The sequence below is a fragment of the Chionomys nivalis genome, chromosome 1, assembly GCF_950005125.1.
Source record: "Chionomys nivalis chromosome 1, mChiNiv1.1, whole genome shotgun sequence".
In the NCBI taxonomy this organism is placed as follows: Eukaryota; Metazoa; Chordata; class Mammalia; order Rodentia; family Cricetidae; genus Chionomys; species Chionomys nivalis.
In genome coordinates, this window is record NC_080086.1 from 199,419,547 (window position 1) to 199,441,983 (window position 22,437).

Genomic DNA, 22,437 nt, shown 5'->3' on the forward strand with positions numbered 1-22,437 from the left:
AAAGCAGGCTGAGCAAGTCTTGAGGAACAAGACAGTAAGCAGTACTTCCATGGCTTCTGCATCAGCTACTCATTCCAGGCTCCTGCCCTCAGTGATGGACTGTTGCCTGGAAGTATAAGCTGAAATAAACCCTTTCCTCTTCCTACTTCCCTTTCCTCTCCAAACTCTCTCCTCCCCTCCCCTCCCCTTGCCACCCTTTTTGCCCCCTCACCTTCCCTTTCCTTCCAGGTTTTTTGAGACAGGAACTCTCTGTGTAGCCCAGGCTGTCCTGGAACTTAGAAATTCACTTGCCTCTACCTCCCAGGTGCTGGGATTAAAGGCAGGCAGCATTACCATCAGGTGGTCATGGTACTTCATCACAGCAATAGTAATCATAAGTAGCACACACACCAAAACAAAAAGATGCAATACAAAATACTCTCTCTAAAGCCTCTCCTAGTTCTAAGACTGCCCCTTTGCCACCTGCAACCTTTATGGCCTTGAGTTCTCCCTTCTCCCTCCAATCCCATTCTAATTTCCTATTAGCTCCTGGCACTGGGAACTTTCTTAATGTGGTTACAGTTGATGGTCTGCATAATACAAAGAAATATCAGAAAAATTTAGCAATATTGAAAATCTAGTATATGTATCAAGCTTATTCGTTGGTCACCAGCTCACAAATGATGACATAGAGATTTCCTATTAATTATGAAAGTTTTTAACTTAGGTTTGTCTCAACTAGCTCTAATATTTTAAATTAACTCATTTATATTAATCTACATTCTGTTACATGGTGTTACCTCTCTTCCATCTTGTACCTCCTGTTTCCTCTTTGAGTCTGGTTGGCAACTCTGCCTTTCTTCCTCCCAGAGTTCTCTCCCTGTCCGGAAGTCCTGCCTACACCTCCTACCTAGCTATTGGCCGTTCAACTTCTTATCCCACCAAGCACAGCAATCCATCTTCACACAGTGCAGTAGTTCTCAACCTTCCTAATGCTGTGACTCTTTAACACAGTTCTCACGTTGTGGTGACTCCAACTATGAAATTATTTTCACTACTACTTCCTAACTGTAATTTTGTTACTGCTATGAATCATGATGTTAAATATCTGTTTTCCAATGGTCTTAGGTGATCCCTGTTGAAAGGGTCATTCAACCCCAAAAGGGGTGTGATCCACAGGTTGAGAATGGCTGGTCTAGTGTCATTGTGGCCTTGTTAAGGTCATAATTCACAAGATGATGCTAGTGTAAATAGACCAACTGCTTCACCAATTGTATAAAATGGCATTATATAATTACAGATACAAGGTATATAGTAGAATGTATCAGTCAAGTTTGTCTAAGTACACAGTGATGTTTAGACAATGACAAAAGCACCTAACGACACATTTCTCACATGAGTGATGGAAGATTAGGAGAACTTTGGACTTCCCATAGGGCAGGGAACCCTGACTGCTCTTCGGACTGGAGAGGGAGGGGGAGGGAAGTAGGGGGAGGGGGAGAGAAATGGGAGACGGGGAGGAGGCGGAAATTTTTAATAAATAAATAAATAAAGGAAAAAAATTAGCCTCATTTCTTAAATTTGCTGTTGATATTCCCTGTAAATCAACCACTTACTGCCAGCAATCACATTTCTATCCCAACTGTCTTACAGAAATACTATTCCTGAAAGCCCTCACTCCAACCTACTATTCTTATTCCTAATTCCTTCACCTTTCTGTGACATGTCACACGACTGATCCACTCTCCTTTCCTAGAAATTCTTCTCTTGGTATTCTTTGCCCAATATCACCTTAGCCCTCTCCTCTACTTTTTCTGTTTGTTTTGTGCTCTTCTGGTTCTCCTGGGTATTCTTTAAATTGATGTGTAACGCAAAGTCTTTCCTTTGAATTTCTCTTCTCTTTAATACCCTGCTTTTAGTTATCCCTGAAGCTGAGAATTCCAAATCTATATTCTTCATTCCTAAACATCTGATCCTAATGTTCTATGGGCTCTCTACTATTTCATGTGGATATTGTTTTTTAAATAAAAATTTAATAAATACCTTCTGACCAATTCCCCACCTCATTTCACTTATTCATATTTCACTGGTAATTGCTAGGCTTTAAAGTCACTCAGGTTCAAAACCACATTTTTTTACTTACAACTTTCTCTCCTATACTTTAAGACACCCAATTCTATTGGTTCTTCTCATTGTTCCTTCTGCCCACTGCATTTTTGCTTCTCTGTGTGTCAGCTCAAAGACCAGGAACTAGTGCACTGATCTTGTTGTAGCACTCTTTCTAGTGCACTGATTCCTAACTTCACTACAAAATGGACACACACACACACACACACACACACACACACACACACACACACAGTATTTTAACCTTCAAGGATTTAAACAGCACTGGTGTAATGTTTCTGGGCAAGCACAGCTAGAAGTACTGTTCTAGTACAGGGTTTCAAGCTATGGAAGAATGATCTGGGCACCTTGATAGTCCTATCACGGGCCTGGAAAGTTTATAGGTGATTTCAATGTGGACTATGCTCAAATTGAGAGCTTCTTAGTATTTAATCTGAGTATGACTGAGACTTGACAGTGACTGAGATTCTAAGAGTCCATTAAACTATAGGTTCAGGTTGCACTGTTCTGACATCAAGCTGTAGTTTCTGTATTTTCATTAAGTTTTCAAAAGACTGATATCAATACTAGCTGGGGTCTTTTGAAATAGCAAGTCAAGAAGCATTTATTGCTTTAAGAATATTTCTAATCTAATCTATACTTCAGCCATTAGGCTAATAGTTCTATATTTGCTTGCATAACACTATTCCAATTAAAATTTCTGAATAGTTCAGTTTTCTGGTCCTGACCCTGAATGTCTATCACTTGGTAGATTCTATTTAATATGGCCTAGTCTACCCTCCTTCAAAGTCACTCATCTTATGATTTCCTTACAAAATTCCTTAATCGGAACATACTTGAAACCTGAACAGCACTTTTCAATCTGCCATGGAAAATAATCACCAGAGGAAGAGGCCAAGTTACTCCTAGAATCTCATATACGGATTTCACTTTCATATCTGGAGGTCAAGTGTTTAATATAATCAGAAAACTGACGTCCAGACAGGAAGTTACCTAGCTGCTGGTCTAGAAGAGCTTATATTCTTTTGTATTAAAGCTCTAGGTAATAAAACCAACAAAATTAGGCAGACTATTCAATCTGATTGGTTAATGGTTTTTATGGCTTTCAATGACATGTGACAGACCGATAGCAGTTGAGAGTGTCAAAAAGGTGCTGTGGGTGGTACTAAAGGGACTTACCACTCTGGATTTCTCATGGTCTCTACTTGATCAAAGAATTAATTACAACTCCACATAAGCATTAACAGTAAAGCATATAAGAAAGATGTGACATAATATTAATTTTAATAAAAATGTTTTTCACCAAGTGTGAAACACCCTCAAAAACTAAACCTCTGTCATGTCTGCTATTTACAGAACCACCAGTACAGGTCAATCACTAATAGAAATAAAATGTTGCCTACTGAGTATGATTACCTTGGAGAAGTCTACCAAAGGGGAGAAGAGTCATGGAGCTTTTGTTAGATTATGCTAATTGGCATCATCCATCACCAAAGTTCATTTCTATATCAAAGCAGAAAAGATAAACTTTCAGCTACAAAGAAAACCAGAATATTAATTATCACATTAAACTCCTGCCAGTTTTATGTACTACTGAAGCTTTATTTTTGTGTGCTGGGCATCCATACAGAGAATGTTTTAAGTCTTTTCTGTTATTAAAGCAAATGGATGTTATATATTGATAACACTATATATGTTTAGGCATTTGTGTGTATGTATTATATATAATATATACATATATACATGTATATATATGGCAGAGAGAGAGAAAGTGTGTGTTTTGAGGTATAGTTCCTTTTCCCAGTTCTTTATATTACGTAGAGGGCTATCACAAACTGGGGCTTATGGGCCAAATCTAGCAGGTTGCCTCTTCTGTATGAATTTTTATAGTTCTTAAATACTTTAAATACCTTAAAGAATATTTCATGACATATAAAAGTTGTAAGAAAATCATTTGGCAATGTTTACAAAAATAACAATGTACTGGATGTTACTTCTTTGTTACATATTAACATAATACCTATAGTATCTTGTAAGCTACACTAGCTAAATTGCCTGAAATATTTACTATCTAGGCTTTAACAGAAAAAAATTATTAACTCTTAATTCTCTGGTGCTGTGCACCGTGGTCCCGGTCTGCGCTCTATGCGCTAGACCCTAATTCGCGAGCTTTGGGTGATATGAAGACATTACAATTATAGAAATATTATCTATGGTTTATCTGTAATACATATCATGTAAGCATTTCTGATTCCTTTTATTAAAAGTTTTTATTTTATATGTACCAGTGTTTTACCTGCAGGTATATGTACAACATGCATGCAGTGCCTTCAGAAACCAGAAAGAAGGTATTGGATCTCCTAGAACCAGAGTAAACAGAAAATTGCTGCCTGCTCTGTGGTTGGTTATCCAGAAGAACAGCCAATGTGCTCTTAACAGCTGAGCCATCTCTTAGGCAGCACCCCACCTTTCCTTTTAGTTTACACTTAATTATTTATACTGTGAATGAGGAACATACAGATGACATGCTATGTGTGTGGTCAGACGACTATTGGCAGGAGTTGCTTCTCTCCTTTCCCTGTGTGTGCCTAGGAATCTCACTGACCCAAAATTAATTGTTTAAAATTAGCAATTTCAAATTTAAATTTAATTTAGCAATTTTAAGCAATTAAATCTATTCTTTACACACCTATTATCTCACAAATAATTTCAGGTACTTATTATTTATAAGATTCCAGGTTTTTCTTTTTAAGGAAATTTTAAAAATACATAAAGGTGAAGCGTTTAAGCACTTGGTATTAGAGAGTGACACAAAAGATAAAAAGGTCACCAGGCCTGGGGCACATACCTGTAATCTCCAAATTCAGGAGATGGAAGCAGGAGCACCAAGTTCTACAATATCCTTAGCTACACAGAGACTCAAGCCTAGGCTGCAGTAACAGCAAAGGAAGGAGTTGACCAGAAGAGACAACAAAGAGCCCTATTCTGATAGGTGGAATTAAGCTGATGCAATGAGGAAAGAAGGGAAAGCAGGAGAGGTGAGGAATGAGAATGGATATATGTGTATAACCCAAAGGTAAGGAGGTTTTGCAGAAAATGGCAGCATCATTAGGAGAAACCAGATACTCAAGCTAGTAACTAGAGGTGACTGAGGCCAGCTTCAGAAATACAGACCTTGAGACTGCTACAGTATACTTATGAGGAAGTCAACATAGAAGCAACAGAGCGTGAGAAACTCCAAAGGAGTCAGGCAAGGCATCACAGACAGACACAAATGCAATCCTGTACAATGCCTTTAACACCTTAATACCTGCAGGTTCTAAGAACAACATAATTAAGGGGTTTTAATTTTCTGCTATGCATAAGTATAAGCATATGTGTATGTATGAGCATATCTGTATGTATATGTGTGTAAGTGTTGGGAATATTATTTTAAGGTGTGTTACTTTTGTTTATGATGCATTTTATTTAACTATGTGAATCTGTGATACTTAGCCTGTCTTGAACACCTGATGGTCTAATAAAGATCTGAATAGCCAATAGCGAGGCAGGAGAAAGGACAGGAAGGGCTGGCAGGCAGAGAGAATATACTGAAGGAGAAAACTGGGAGAAAGGGTTTGTAGTAGTAGTCTGAAAAGGAGGAGGACATCAGGGGCCAGACACCAGCTACACAGCAATCCACGGAGTAAGAGTAACATTTAAAGAAGCAAGAGAAGAAGAAACACAGATGCCAAAGGGTAGATGGGGTAATATAAATTAAGAAACAAGCCAAGCTAAGGTTGGACGTTTATAAATAAGAATAAGACACCATGTGTGATTATTTGGGAGCTGGGTGGCAGGCCCCACAAGAGAGTCCAAAGAGCTAACATCATATTACTACATGTAAGCACTTATGGAATACAGCATAGGAAGAGTTTTGATATAAACATTTCATTTCTATGGTTCAAAATGATGAGTCATAACTGGGTATGGTAAGGCTCACCTTTAACCCCAGCATTTAGGTGACAGGTGGATCTCTGTGATTTGAAAGCCAGCATGGTCTGCATATTGAGTTCCAGGACAGCTAAAGTTACATTAATAGAGACTCTTTTCTCAAAAGCAAGCAAGCAAACAAACAAAAAACAGGAACCACAAGGAAACTTCAAATTATTAAATGCACAGAGGAAACAGTCAAATAATAACTTTCTAAATTCTTCTTTTGATTTGTTTGAGTATTTTGCCTGCATGTAAGCATATGAACCATATGAGTGCCTGGAGTTTAGAAGAGGGTGTTGGATATCCTGGAACTGGAAATAGGGATGGTTGTGAGCCACCCTGTAGGGGCTGGGGACTAAACCCAGGGTCCTTGGCAGGAGCATCAAGTGCTCATAACCACTGAGCCATCTCTTCAGCTCCAAATAACTCTAAATTCTACTTTTTTTTAAAAAGATTTTTTTTTTTGTTTGTTTTTGCTTTTGGTTTTTCGAGACAGGGTTTCTCTGTGGTTTTGGAGCCTGTCCTGGAACTAGCTTTTGTAGACCAGGCTGGTCTCGAACTCACAGAGATCCGCCTGCCTCTGCCTCCCGAGTGCTGGGATTAAAGGCGTGCGCCACCACCGCCCCGCTAAATTCTACTCTTAAATAAATATACTGTTATGGTTTGAATGTGAAATATACTTCCCAAAAGCTAACATGTTTGAACCCATGATTCCCAACTAAAAGTACTGTCTGGAAGGCTGTGAAAACTTTAGGGAGTGAAGTTTCACTGCAGGAAGTGGGCCACTGCAGTAGGCTGTAAGGGTTTCTAATTTTATGTGTTTTGGTAGTATTGTTTTGATTTAAAGAAAAAAAGTTGATTTAGAAAGCACTAACAAGACTCAGGCGATATAGCTAGTGGATTTGAAATTTTATAGCCTAGTCCTACTTCCTGTCTGCTTTTTGCTTCCTATTCTTTTAGGGTGAGTAGTCCCAGAGAAGTTCTTTCTTCCCAGAGTCAGAGCCACTCATCCTATCACGGTTATCTGGCTATGACTGTGAGTCAAAAAGCATCCTACGCTGCTTTTGTCAAAGCAGTGAGAAAACTAACACATATAAAGAAAAGAACCAAAACTCACAACTAGAGAAAAAATGTTTCCATAAATATAAACTCCTACTAGTTAAAAAATAGGTTGGTCTTACTTGGGAAGGGGAATAATCTCAAGTTTATAAAGACTATGCAGAGTAAGGGGGTATATTTTACAATAACCATTAGTTAATAGAACACTAGTGACTAAGGGGTCTTTTGAGATAATTCTGAGATTTATCCCAAGCAACCAAGAGGAAACAACCTCAAAAAGTCCCATAGGCAGTAGCAGGACCAATAATAGACATCTCTGCCCTTCCGTAACTAGATGATCTCATAGTTTTATGAAAAATAATAAACTATCTGATGGTATTTATTCACTTATACCATTATTTGATACTTGGTACCACTGAGCATTACAAATACTTGAAAATTACAGAAATGGCACTTATCCCTATTATTCTTATAATAAAAACTGTGAGCAATAATGTAGAGAAGTCTAAAAGTATTTAAAGTACCCATAATAATAAATATTTAAGATACATTATAATCTAGGAACTTTAGTTACACAGTGGGCTATATATTATAATGTGTGTGTGTTTTAAGCAGTTATGCTATGAAAACACATAAGGCCTCTGTAGATAAGTTAATTTATACTGCCCAGGGAAATACTTTTAGTTTAATAATAAGCATGACAAAAGGTCAGTAAGAGCCTAAAGCTGAACAAGAAGACAGTTAAGGCATTGGTGATAAACTTTATGTGGACAAAGTATTACACTGAAATTTGTCAATGAATGCTGGAACACATGCAAGGTGTTTATAAGTTCAACTTGGAAGACTTTACAGTAAACCAACAAGCTCTTCTCGATATTGGAAAAATGGAACGGTCATTAACCAGAGTGGCTCATGATGTGATACGCTGATAGATAAAGAGAAACACACATATATATCAAGGCAATCATCGGACCTTCCTTCCAAATACTACATAATTAGCCCTCTGGAAACAACAACAAACGAAACTACTCCAGTTTTAAAACCATTTAATATGCACAACATTGTAAATACACTAAAAACTGACCAGTACTTAATAATGCTTACTGAGAATTATTAGAAGCAAGTTATTAAAGCACAATTTAAGAGTATTATTGCTACTAACAAGAACAAGCTATTTCTACCTTAACACATTTAAAGAACCATAGAGTTAACACATGTGAGTCACCACAGCCGATTCTTCCCTAGGAGGTGAGCACAGAGCTATATTCAGGAAAACTTGTCAAAAATTCTGTTGGTATGTGTCCCTCTCCTAAGTCCTAGGGCATCTTTTCACTATGTTGAGTCACTATTAGAAAGCATTGCTTGGGAATTCAAGTTAATGACCACATTTCACTAACTAGTGGGCAAAAAAGATACAAACAGAGGAAACAAAAGGACGAAGTTTGTAAAAGATTAACAAGTAAGAAATAGCAGTAAATAGAAAACAAGATCATAAGAGTTCAAGAAGTAACAAAAACTGATCTTTAACTATATTAATGAATTATGTGACTATAACCTTTAAAAACATTTATAATTTTAATAACAACTTAAAAGTGTAACATTAAAGAAACATTAAATATTGGCCGGGTGGTGGTGGCGCACGCCTTTAATCCCAACACTTGGGAGGCAGAGGCAGGCGGATCTCTGTGAGTTCGAGACCAGCCTGGTCTACAAGAGCTAGTTCCAGGACAGGCTCCAAAACTACAGAGAAACCCTGTCTCGAAAAACCAAAATAATAAAAAAAAGAAACATTAAATATTAAATCTTTTAGGATAATTACTTTTAAAATATACTAATTTTACAATAAAAAGACTGATCCAATCTCTAAATATGTCCTGTATATAGCTAAATACATCTATACAAGAGAAATTCTATCAATTATGTATGAATTACGATGAAAGTTGGTAGTTGAGAATATTTGTACTGCTGTATGAACAGTAGTGATAATACTATAAAGATAACTTTTTATAGTATCTATAAAGATAACTATTGGGCTCCAAATAGCCAAGTTCTGCCCCTAGGCCCCACCTCTAGACTGCTCTGACTGCCAGGCCTAGCACTTAGAGGCACAGAATTGGCCAGTCTCATCTCTAGACTACTCTAAAGGGCGTAAAAACAAAGCCAAACCAACCAACCAACCAACCAACCAACCAACCAACCAACCAACCAACTAAACAAACAAACAAACAAAAACCATGACGAGGCCACAGAATCCTAACAATCAGAATCCCACCAATATCTCAGCTTGCTCCAAGATCAGACTACTGAATCCCAGACTATCCTGAAAAGGTCTGCCTCCCAAGAAACCTGCCTCCTATGCAGTTCTTTGCTGCTTCTCTCCAGCGCTGAGGCAACCACCCTCTTGTATCTTTTCCAATAAATCTCTGGTGTGAGGGTTATTGTGCAGTGTGACTTTGTGGTATTCCTTGGCTTCTGACTGCCAGGATACCTATCCCCTCAGAGATGTGACACTTACAGTTACAATGTCTTTAAAGAAACTAACGGCTTAAGCTTTTAAGATGGTTCTATATTAGCAATATATAATAGGCATTTATAAATAAAAATCCCCCAATTTAGTATGTATTCAGGAAGACTTTAGCATAGATTCAACAGAATCAAGGCATTTTAAAGACAAGGTTTTCAAAGGAGTATAACAAATGCATCCATTAACAGTTACCTATTTAATAAACAAATCAAATAAAGATAATATTGTTCAGGTGGAAGTTCCATCCCAAGTCTCCTCCCCGGAAATTGCCTCAGTCAAGACTCTATCTCCAAAAAAGCCCGCCAAATGATGACCCCTTCCCAGAGATGTTCAAGACCATTCCCACAGAGTATTTAAATTGTATCCCAGAGACCAAACACATGGTTTTCTCGTCTTCCTTTTCTGGCTCCTCTCTGAGGGGCTAGAAAGCCATCTGGTGATGGGGAAGCTCAACCAATCACATCTGGTTAGGGTGTAGCCGCCTGGAGCCCAGATAGAAAAACCAGAGATGCAGGTGCGCGGCTCTCTCTGCACGGTGCTTGCTGGACCATTTTGGATTTTGGACATCCCACTCTTGTAGTGTGAGTTCCCCCTTTTCCACTATTAAAATATAACTGTTGTTTTTGAGCTGGTCTGGTTATTTATTGTACCGAACTAACTCACGACAATCTGGGAGTGTTGTTACCCATTAAACCTGGGATTTTTCTAATTCGGTTTGATTGGTCTGATTTGGATGACTGCGTTGGTAGAGAGGTTTATCAGGGTGTAGAAACTTTTCATCTGGAGGTCCCATGGAGGAGGCTATTTTTCCCATTGGTCCAAGGCACATGGTGGAAAATACCCTTCTCCCCACACCTGCTCTCTGCCAGGCTAAGATTGGCTTTGTCCGGGTAAGTTCCAAGTTCTAAATCATAACTTTAGAGGCCCCTGGCCTCAGGCGATTTTCGGACTGTCCTGCCAAAGATACAGCCTGCCAGGCTCCCGACCTGTTACAGGGACAAAGAAAGGGCCTGCCTTGTCCTGTGAGATTTCTTTTTCAGGAGACGTCCTGTTCAAGGTATTCCTCATACCCTCTGTTTTTTTTTTTTTTTTTTTTTTTTGACCCAAAGTCTACCACAATGGATGTATTACACTAGGCTATGGGTCTCAGCATAGACTTGCAAAATGGATATCTACAATTTGAGGCCTGATCCCCAAATGTCCTTGGGTGGCCTGTTACAAAATCTTTTTAAATTGGGCTATCCAACACTGTACATCCTTGACACCTAAAACTTTTTGCCGGTGTGGAAACAAACAAACCCCCCATATGCCCACGGTTTCTGGATGCTGGTTCTCCTGCTCCCCCTCCTCAACCCCCTTCCCCACTTCTCTCATTGTTTTCTGTTTGTGTCCATTTCTGGCATGTGATCAGGTCACTCTGGGATTCTCCCTGCAATGGATCCGTTCCCTGTCCTCCCACTCTGAGCTGCATAGGCATTCTGTCCTTATGTTTTTGTTCTCCCTTATAGCATCTGCTGATCTGGCCCTCAATGGAACCACCTGTGTGCTCACCTGGTTTTGCAGCCTACTCCAGGATTTTTAAGCTGTTTTGTTCGTCTGTCTGTTAATATATATGTGTAAATAATGTGGCCACAGTATGCTTGTTTTATGTCTGTGTATATATGTGTGCTTGTTTTAAAATCTGTAAAACTTATAGGTCCAGATTACTACAACAGCTCTGAAAAAATACAAATACATGAATAACCACTATCTTTGGTTGAAGTCAAAACAGAAACCTCAGCATCATCTTTGGTAAGAGTACCCATGGACGCTGGTCCTACCAAGGAGACAGTCCACCTCCAATATCCTTTGGCTTACTAAAATATTCATTCTAATTGTCTTGCTTCTAGCTGGGTAAACTATATGTCTAAATTTAACGTATATGTCTAATTTAGATATACCTGACAGGTAATGGTACCCTGATTCTCAAGTGTCTTTACAGATCTGACAGTATGGTATTTAACAAAAGACTTCCTATGACAGAGAGAGATGCCAGCTCCTGCACCATCCTATAACTCTTCCAAGAAGATGCATGGTTGAGCAAGACCCTGCCTGGAGGCTTGCCTTTGGGTATGGCAAAGTCACCCACACAGCAAAAAGCTGCCTCATCAGCTTCCTCGATACTATACTGGGAGATCAATTGTCTCATCCTGCCAAGACAGGCAGACTGAACCATACCCCCACAGAAAAATCTGTCAGGCCTCCTGGGATTAGCAGCTAAAGGCAAGTACTGCTTTATCAAAGGCCACAGAAAGACTTGGGATTGCCTGCGTAGCTGAAAAAAAGCTGTTTTCACTTCTGCTCACTTACTTATCCCTCTCCAATCTGACTAATGGCATTTGATGACTTAGGGTACTGGTAGCTCATTACTTCATTATTTAAGTTTCCTGCTAAAGGACAGACAGGTGTGTCTCTTTCACAGGCTTCATAGTACAAGATTTAAAAGGTTTCAGATGTATCTTCAGAGGTTCAGAATTTCCAATTTTCTTTGTTCTAAAATGTTCATGCTTTTTAACCTAAAGCCCTAGCCTTTTGCTATGACACCAAGATATAAATCTGTTCCAGTTGTCTTACAGAAACCTGCAGGTTCCTGGGAAAAGTTCTGCTGCTGCATCAAGAAATCTGGTCTAGCCGGGTGGTGGTGGCGCACGCCTTTAATCCCAGCACTTGGGAGGCAGAGGCAGGCGGATCTCTGTGAGTTTGAGACCAGCCTGGTCTACAAGAGCTAGTTCCAGGACAGGCTCCAAAATCAGAGAAACCCTGTCTCAAAAAACCAAAAAAAAAAAAAAAAAAAAAAAAAAAAAAAGAAATCTGGTCTAGTGGAAACTAATGGTCTCCAGAGCCTATTTTGACCCCACCCATTTTCAAGCTTATTTTATACATCATTACTCCTGCCTGGGCCAAGATCAACCTGCAGTGGGTTCTCCCCAGCACCTATACCAGCTCACCAGCTCCTGGGACTTCACCATTGGTATCACCTCTCTAGGTTCAAATGGGCACCCACCCAGCAACTGAAATCTGCTTTTAAAGGACATATCTGCTGTTGCGGGAGGTCCTTCCGCTCCTCCAGCCAATAGCCGCTGAGATACCAGCCCATTGGGGCGTGGTCTCTCTCGCTTTAAAAAAGCGGCTACTTCCCTCCTTGCTCTCTCTTACTTCCTGCTCCGCTTCCGGTGACTAAACTCCCTTCCTGATTGCACAGAGGGCTGTTGTCTGGGATGGGGATCTGTCAGTTTTTTCCCCTTTAAATAAATAACCATTATATTAATCATAATTCCAAACTAGCGTGGGATTGTTTGTGACTTACACCTTCGCCTTCATCTGGTGCCCAACGCTTGGTTTTAGAACCCCTCCTTCCCCCGCTCAGCTTCCTGCCGCCAGTTCGGCCGCGGCCTGTGCCTTGCAGCCTGTGCTTTGTGCTTGGAGCCAGCAGTTTAACATAAATCATCACGCAGTGGCTTTTCTTGCTGCAGTTCTTTATATTTTCCCTTTAGACACCTCAGATTTACTTCAAGTTCCTACGCAGCCTATCGTTTACCTCCCCACATGGATTTAAACTCCTCAGGACTGCGTGGTTTGCTCTTTTCTGAGTCGTTTTCAAATCTCCCTTGCAAGCGCAGCTCTTAAGCGTCGCGAACCAGAGCACGCAACCCCTCGGGACGACTCTGTCATGTGGAGGCATACATGGCTTCCAGGTTACTCTTCTCTACCCTGGATTATGGGTTTATGGTTCTGTGTACGGAATTGACTTAATTACATTTACTTTGTTGAGCAACTTGCATTTCCCAGTTTTTAACAAGTACTAGGCGGACACTGAAACAGGACCCCGTTTTCGTCGCGACTTGGGAACAGCGCCACCTGCTGGATAATAGGTAATATGGCAGTTTTCGTTTCCAACATGAATTTTACTGTTTTGGTTACCAAAACAATGGGTTATATCATGCAAGGTTTATATGACTATGGGGGATAACTTAATTTACTGGTTACTAGGTTTCAGTATTCTTTTGCAAATTCTATCATTTAGGAAGATTATGGCACTCCTAAGAACCATACAATCTTTACTAGAAACTCATGCAGGTCAGGAGATTCAGGATTCAAAAGCTTTGGAATCACAGGTGCAGAATGGGGACCAAAAAATTGATACCTCAGTGAAATCACTAGAAACACATGCAGGTCAGGAGATTCAGGATTTAAGAGAGACAATAATAAAAAGACTTGAAATGATTGAAGATATTATTGGAGCTGGTGAACAGAGTAAGAAGGCACAAGGACAGGATACAATGCCACCACCAGCTATTAGATCTGGCTTACCCAGGGTTTTAGCGACATACCCTGTAATTCATTCTGACAAAGCGTCAACTTCTAAAGGCTCAAAGGGAGTCAGAGAAGCTAGATGGAGGCCAATAGCAATGAATGATCTGAAAGAAATTAAGCAAGCTATTGTTAATTTTGGCTTGGACTCTGCAGATTTAAAGGAAATGGTAAGGACTTGGGCTTCTAATGCTAGAGCTACCCTCCACGAATTCCATAGTTAGTGTCTGCAGTTTTAGATAATGGACCTTCCTTGATGTTTGGAATCTATTTCAGAGAAGAATCCAAACATGTAACAGCAAGGAAGAGCAAAAGGTGTGGAGGTTTCCCAAGATCAAATTCTTGGTGCAGGAGAATATGCTGATCCACAGGTCCAAGCTCTTTATGATAATGAAGTACTGTGTCTATGTCACCAAGCAGCTTTAAATGCTTGGAATAGGCTACAAGATCCAGCAAAAAGGGTTGAATCATATACCAGAATTAGGCAGGGACAGAGAGAACCCTTTATTGACTTTTTGCAAAGATTAATTAAGGCTCTGGACATAGGGGTAACAGACCCAGAAGCTAGATGAATACTTCTTGAATCTCTAGCTTTTGAGAATGCAAACATTGAATGCAAAAAGATAATTGGGCCTTTAAAGTTTAGATCAGCACCTATGGATGAATGGATTCAGCATACAATGAATGTTGAGATGTTTAGCTATAATGATGAATCTTGGGTAGGAGAAGCGATTTCCAAAGCAATGAGAAGACATCAAACTGGCAGGTGTTTTAATTGTGGTAAATTAGGACATCTGAAAAGGGATTACAGGCAAAGAATTTCTAGGAATAATATCTCCTCTGGGAATGACAAAAATAGGAGACCTCGGCCTTCAGGTATAGGCAGGAGATGTGGTAAAGGCCAACATTGGTCCAACGAATGTAGGTCAACAACAGACAGACAAGGCAACCTGATACCATTGGGAAAATCCTCGAGGGGCCTCTTGCAGGCCCCCAAGCCAACAGGGGCCCAGTCATTCCCAGTCACAGTGAAGAACGTGACTAACAAAGAAAAGTAAAGGCTCCAATTTCTGCTGTAAAAAGTAATACTGGTCTAAATGATGAATTATGCGTGGAGGATGAGTCAAAAAACCCAGTAGGACAGAGTAAACGTATATTTTGGCAGACTTCTATTAACGATCAAAGACCAAAGCTAAGAGTCTGTATAAATGGCACTTTTATTGAAGGCTTATTAGACACAGGTGCGGATGTAAGTATCATTACTCCAGAATCTTGGCATCCGAATTGGCCTCTTGAAGAGGTAGATGTTCAGTTCCTGGGAATTGGAACCCTATCTCGTGTAAAACAAAGTACAAGATGGGTTGAATGCATAGGGCCTGAAGAGCAAATAGGAAGACTAAGGCCATATATTGCCAATATTGCAATAAATTTATGGGGCCGTGACCTGCTACAGCAATGGAATACCCAGATTAACATTCCTGTAGTTCCAGGAACTCATAATTCTGGGAAGGATATGATGAGGTATTATGGGAAAAGGTCACCAGCCATTCAGGCTGTACAAGAACATACAGCAAATACCAAACTTTTAGAGGTACCAACAGCCCTACCTTTAAAATGGCTAACTGAGAAGCCAATATGGATCAAACAATGGCCTCTAGCTGAAGATAAATTACAGGCATTGGAACAGCCGGTGCAAGAGCAACTAGATGCTCACCATATTGAAGAATCAACCAGCCCTTGGAATTCTCCTGTGTTTGTTGTAAAAAAGAAATCCGGTAAATGGAGAATGGTGACAGATTTAAGAGCTGTCAAAAAGGTAATTCAACCTATGGGCCCACTACAATCTGGAATTCCTTTGCCTTCTCTATTACCAAAAGGATGGCCTCTTATAGTTATTGATTTGAAAGATTGTTTTTTCACTATACCGTTACAAGAAAAGGATAGAGAAAAATTTGCCTTCACAGTGCCTACTTATAATAATTCTCAGCCTAATAGGAGATATCAATGGACTGTCCTCCCATAGGGGATGCTCAATAGTCCTACATTGTGCCAATATTTTGTAAGTAAGCCATTGGAAATAATTCATAAACATTTCCCCAAGTCCATAATTTATCATTACATGGATGACATCTTGTTATCTGATTCAAATAAAGATACTTTAGAAAGGATGTTTGAAGAAGTAAAGAAAGTCTTGCCTAGATGGGGATTACAAATTGCCCCTGAAAAGATTCAAAGAGGAAATTCTATTAATTACCTAGGTTACAGAATAGGGTTAGAGAAAATTTAAACGCAAAAGGCACAAATTAGGCGAGACCGGTTAAAGACTCTTAATGACTTCCAAAGATTGTTAGGAGACATTTCCAGTCTACAACCAGCTGTTGGGATAACACCTGATCTAATAGTTCATTTAAACAAAACCTTAGATGGTGATAAAGATTTGAATAGTCCAAGAAAACTGACAGCTGAAGCAGAAAAGGAACTGACAATGATTGAGGAAAAATTACAGGAGGCACATGTGGATAGGGTGAACCCAAATCTTAGCTGCATCCTAGTCATATTGCCTTCCAGAATTTCTCCTACGGGGATTCTAATGCAGAGGGAAGATATTATTTTAGAGTGGATATTTATACCTAATAAACCAAGTAAAAAATTAAAAACTTATGTGGAAAAAGTCTCTGAATTAATTATAAAAGGTAAGCTGAGACTTCGTCAACTAGCAGGTATAGACCCAGCAGAAATTATAGTGCCTTTTACTACTGAAGAAATAAAAAAGTTATGGGAAGACAATGAACCATGGCAAAGAGCTTGTGCTAATTTTTTGGGAGAAATTAATAGCAACTATCCCAAAAGTGGTAGACTTAACCTCATGAAGAGAACTTCTTGGATTCTTCCTAGAATTGTACGTGATGCTCCAATAAATGGAGCCCGTACGTTCTGTACTGATGTAAATAAATGAGGGAAAGCAGGTTATAAGTCAGATGAATTGAGTAAGGTGGAACAAAGCCCTCATAATTCTGTCCAGAAGGCAGAATTATATGCCATTCTTATGGTGCTAAGGGATTTTAAAGAACCTCTTAATATAGTTACAGATTCACAATATGCAGAAAGAGTTATCTTGCATATTGAAACCGCTGAATTTATACCAGATGACACAGAGTTGACTTCATTGTTTATCCAGGTACAAGACATAATCAGGAACAGGCTTTGTCCGATGTACGTAACACACATCCGGTCCCATACAGGTCTGCCTGGTCCTCTAGCACAAGGCAACGCTGCGATTGATCAATTATTGATTGGAAGCTTGTTGCAGGCCTCAGAATTTCATAAGAAGCATCATGTCAATAGTAAAGGCCTAAAGAAAGAATTTTCCATTACATGGCAACAAGCTAAGGACATTATAAAGAGATGTCCTACTTGTTCTTTCTATAATCAAACACCATTGCCTGCAGGGAGTAACCCAAAGGGTACTAAGAGAAATGAAATCTGGCAGATGGATGTGTTCCACTTTATGGAATTTGGTAAATTGAAATATGTACACCATACCATAGACACGTATTCAGGTTTTCAATGGGCTACTGCCCTGAGCTCAGAAAAGGCTGATTCAGTAATCACACATCTATTGGAAGTTATGGCCATCATGGGAATACCTGCACAAATAAAGACAGACAATGGTCCAGCATATGTATCTAAGAAAATGTAATGCTTTTTTGATTAGTATAATATAAAACACATTACAGGTATACCACATAATCCCACAAGTCAGGCAGTTATAGAAATATCAAATCGTACTATAAAGGATATGCTGAATAAACAGAAAGGGACCGAAAATACCCACAGAAATAGATTACATAATGCTTTATTGACCTTGAATTTTCTTAACGTTAATGAGAAAGGAATGACAACAGCAGAAAGACATTGGATAATGGAAAAGTCTGCTGAACTAAATCAACCAATTTATTTCAAAGATGTGCTGACCTCTCAATGGAAGCCAAGAGATGTGCTACGTTGGGGAAGGGGTTTTGCTCTTGTTTCCACAGGAGAAGAAAAATTGTGGATACCATCAAAATTAATAAAGGTTCAATTTGAAGAGGAGAAACCTCTTGGAAAGGAGAAATGACAACTCACCCACAATGATGATATTCCTACAGGTGGTAAGAAAAACATATAGAATGGGGGCATGGTTCTGTTCTTATCTCCAGAGGAAAACACTCATCTTTGAAAAATTCAAGGGACCCTGGATGTTTGGATACCGACAGATGGAAAAATACCTGCCCAATAGGAACTATCAAGAAAACTGAATAGGTTATGTAAGTAAAATATACTAAACCATATTTCTAAATTTATAGAGCTGGTTTTGAAGTTGGACTCTGGCTCAGTCCCTCTCCAATTCCAAGCCTGTTGGTAAGAGAAAAACCCAGAGTTTCTGGAGTTTCTGTCTCATGTCAAGAGCCATGATAGGGGACAGAAAGAAATATGAGTTTAGAAAACATCTTTGCTTTTCTTCATATCTATCATACTTTTCATTGAATATATTTATCATGCCTTTCATTGAATATATATATGTCTATATGATTAATGTTTACGTTTTTCACAATGAACAATGAGTTTTTCCTGAAGTGACATTTGAAGTTTCCAGGAAGAAGATGGGGCCCCATAACAACAACTCCACCTGGTTGATATGACGTCATGATACTGATAGCGATACTACAAGACCTGTTTTGGGTACCAGCTCCACAAGACAGTTCCAACTTGGTTAGCTGAAACGGTGCACATCTTATACAACATTCTGGCCAGACCTGCACAAAATACTCAGAGACTATTTGCAATTTTAAAAGACATTGATCTTGAAATTTAACCATCATTTTACTTTCACAGGATCCCCCAGAAAGAACGTCGCCCCATGACAGCTGGAAGTAACTCTAGAGGACGACGTCCCCTCTCCCAGTAAAGTTTGCCCTTGGGTTTAGGGACATTATTTAGGGGTTGATTATAATTGGTATACGGTTGAGGGTTGGGGAAGGAATTTTATAAGCTCAGGGATCATTTGAAAAAAAAAAAAGGAGGGATAATGGGATGATGGGATAATAGATTGGTACTAGTTGGTACTTGTGAGTGATTGTTTTGAGACAAATATATTGGTATCGATTCTTATATATTGATACAAAGTGAAATTATATTGACTATTGTATGCATGCATGTTTCTACCTCTGTTTAAAAACATTTTTTATGTATTGACATATATTGTATTGATATATTGTATATATTTACCATATTGCAGTGTACATTTCTACCTCTGATTAAGATACTTACATACTGTTTGTGTACTGATATATATTTACCATACTGCAATGTATATTTGTACATTGTTTATATTTGGAGGTCATTGTCCTCATTTGTTTCACAGTCGTTTATTGTCTTAGTCTTTAAGTTAGATAGGTATTGAAAATTATATAGATCAATAGTATTCTAAGTTTGTCATTTATAATTGGACTAATCAGGTTCTTTAGATACATAGAGATTATACTCAGTATAGATAGATAATCTTCAACCTCTTCAAAGAGCTGTAGAAAATGGCCTTTAATCTAACTCAGAGTTTTGAAGTAGTGAGACACAATTGCTCCTGGCAACACCGCTCTATTCCCGAGAGAATGTTGAGCACCAAAGACACTCCACCTGGAGCCTTTCTTCTTGGCTGAACTGGCCTTTGGGCAAAGAAATGCCCATACCTCAACCACTGACAGAAATACAGAGTATCTGTGAATGGAAAAAACAGGACTGTCATATCCTGCCAAGACAGGGTAAGATAGTTTTGACAAGTTTCTTGCCTTTGAAAATGGTATGTCAGTTATGTTAGGCCTTAGCCAAAGTTGGTTGCTTCAACGCTGCAAACGTGACCTTGGGTGATTGCCCAGGTAGCTAGTTGTCTCTGTGATTTGTTGCATGTTTTGGAAGTTATTTGATTGCACTTCCTAATTACTCAGGTAACATTATTTCCCTTCTCAGATCTTCGATGGGGTTGAAGACTATATAAATGTAGTTACTTTCCACTCATGACTTGGCCAAGCTATTTATTATACAAGACCTAAGCTAGTTAGAATAGGATATTTGTACTTATTGTATATAATTTCATAGTAAGTTTAGAACTCTCTTACTTAAACAAAAGGGGGAGATGTTGCGGGAGGTCCTTCGGCTCCTCCAGCCAATAGCCGCTGAGATACCAGCCCATTGGGGCGTGGTCTCTCTCCCTTTAAAAAAGCAGCTACTTCCCTCCTCGCTCTCTCTTTACTTCCTGCTCCGGTTCCAGCGACTAGACTTCTTCCTGATTGCGCAGAGGGCTGTTGTCTGGGACGGTGATCTGTAAGTTTTTTCCCCTTTAAATAAATACCACCCTATTAATCATAATTCCAAACTGGTGTGGGATTGTTTATGACTTACGCCATCAATCTGCTGTCATCTCATCCATTCACCCTTGTCTCTCCTTTACAACCAGGGCACTTCTCCATCCCATTCTTTCTGGCAGTTAATCACCCTTCCCATGGCTAGCCCCATTCACAGGGCCTGTAATAACAATCTCTTTTTTTCTACTAGGAACCTGCCTTCTCAGCTCCCTCAAGGAACAGATGCCTTGAGGTCTCCAGGATGGTAGTTATTGGATGCTTCACCATCCACACCTCCTGCTGAGCGTGAGCCCACAAACTCCCAACTCTCCCCTCCCCCACATCACTCCATGCCCGAAGGAAGTAGCCAGAATTGAGCCAATGCTCCTAAACCCGAAGTGTGGAATGTTTGAGTTAGGCTACACCATAGCCCCTGGCATTCATATATCCGAAGAGTCTGGAACGTCCAAGTTGAAGTTCCATTCCAAGCCCTCCCCTGGGAGTTGCCTCAGTATAGACTCCATCTCTGAAAAGGCCCACCAAAGGATGACCCCTCCCCAGATATACTCAAGATCACGCCCACAGGGTATTTAAATTGTACCCTAGAGAACAAACATGCAGTTTTCTGGTCTTCCTTCCCCAGCTCCTCTCTGGGGGGCTAGAGGGTCATCCGGGAGCATTGGTATCCAGTAAAGTTTTTTTTCTAATTCGGTTTGATTTGGTCTGATTCAGGTTACTGCGTCAGTGGAAAGGCTTATAGGGGTGCAGAAACATTTCAAATATATTGATAGGTCGTACATGCCATTTTCCCCCCACATTTAAGATAATGTAAGTCTTAACTTAGACAACAATGAAGACACTAAGAGAGACTTACATAGATCTAATCTACATGGGAAGTAGAAAAAGATAAGATCTCCTGAGTAAATTGGGAGCATGGGGACCTTGGAGGAGGGTTGAAAGGGGGAAGGGAGAGGCAGAGAGGGGAGCAGAGAAAAATGTAGAGCTAAATAAAAATCAATAAAAAGATTAATATCTTAGATTTAAAAAGATATGTTAAGTTTTATAAGTTATTTTAAAAATCAGCAAAAGAGAAAAGAAACCCAACAGTATGAGAGTACTGAAAAAGTACTTTATCTTAGGGGATGTTAACATTATTGATCTTGATTACATTATATTTCAAAAGGCTGGCAAGCTGCATGGGTTTTTGTTGTTGTTGTTTCCTAACATAATGAAATAACTTTACTGATAAAGTTCTTTTAGAATGAATAAAGAGGTAAGAACTTCTAAGACAAAGCAAACACTGACGACCACATATTATCAGCACACATTTTCTAGCACAGAAAATTGGAAAGAAACCAGGTTTACCTCTACACAGGCTTTCATCCCTGAGGCTGCAGCATAGTGAAGGGGTGTGTTCTTTTTGTTATCAACAGCATCAATAGCTGCTCTTTCGTATTCACCCTGGTCAAGCTTTGCTCCTTTCCATCTTAAGATCATCTGCAGACAATCTGCTCTCCTGCAATCATCTTCCACAGGGCGTGTTAAGCGAGGATGAAGGGTTCCTTCAGATATCATGATTTGAGGCCCCATACACAACAGATGCATAGATGTTTCATTGTGCACATTCCGTTTATTTGGGTTTCCATCTCTACCAAAAAGAAAAGTCCTAAAAGGAAAAGGAATGATAAAAACAACTTTTTCCAACCTAAAAACACAGAGAAAATAACAATTTTAAAGGTAAGGTGTACTTCAAAACTAAAAATCCAACTTCTATTGAAGTGTCTGTATGACTAACTCATTCTCATTCAATTAAGAAGACTGGGAGCTGCAAAATGCCTTAGATGGTGAAGTGCTCATCACACAAGTCTGACAATCTGAATTTTGGGCACAGAACTCATGGTAGAATGGCAGAACTGACTCTACAAAGTTGTCCTTTGACCTCCACCATGAGCTGTGGCACATGTATGACTGCCCCATACACACGAAAAATGAACTTTAGTGTCTATAAAGTATATGAGAATAAAAATAGAAAAGGGAAAGGAAGAG

At 39.4% G+C, this 22,437-nt stretch overlaps 1 protein-coding gene across 8 annotated transcripts in view; it reads right to left on the minus strand.

Moving 5' to 3' along the window:
* Positions 1–22,437, minus strand: part of Ankib1 (ankyrin repeat and IBR domain containing 1) — a 157,441-nt gene that overhangs the window by 86,872 nt on the left and 48,132 nt on the right. For all 8 annotated transcript variants that reach the window (XM_057765633.1, XM_057765599.1, XM_057765625.1 and 5 more), the window contains one exon: positions 21,757–22,057. In XM_057765633.1, the coding sequence (XP_057621616.1) occupies positions 21,757–22,057 (301 nt within the window). The remainder of the gene's footprint in view (positions 1–21,756; positions 22,058–22,437) is intronic.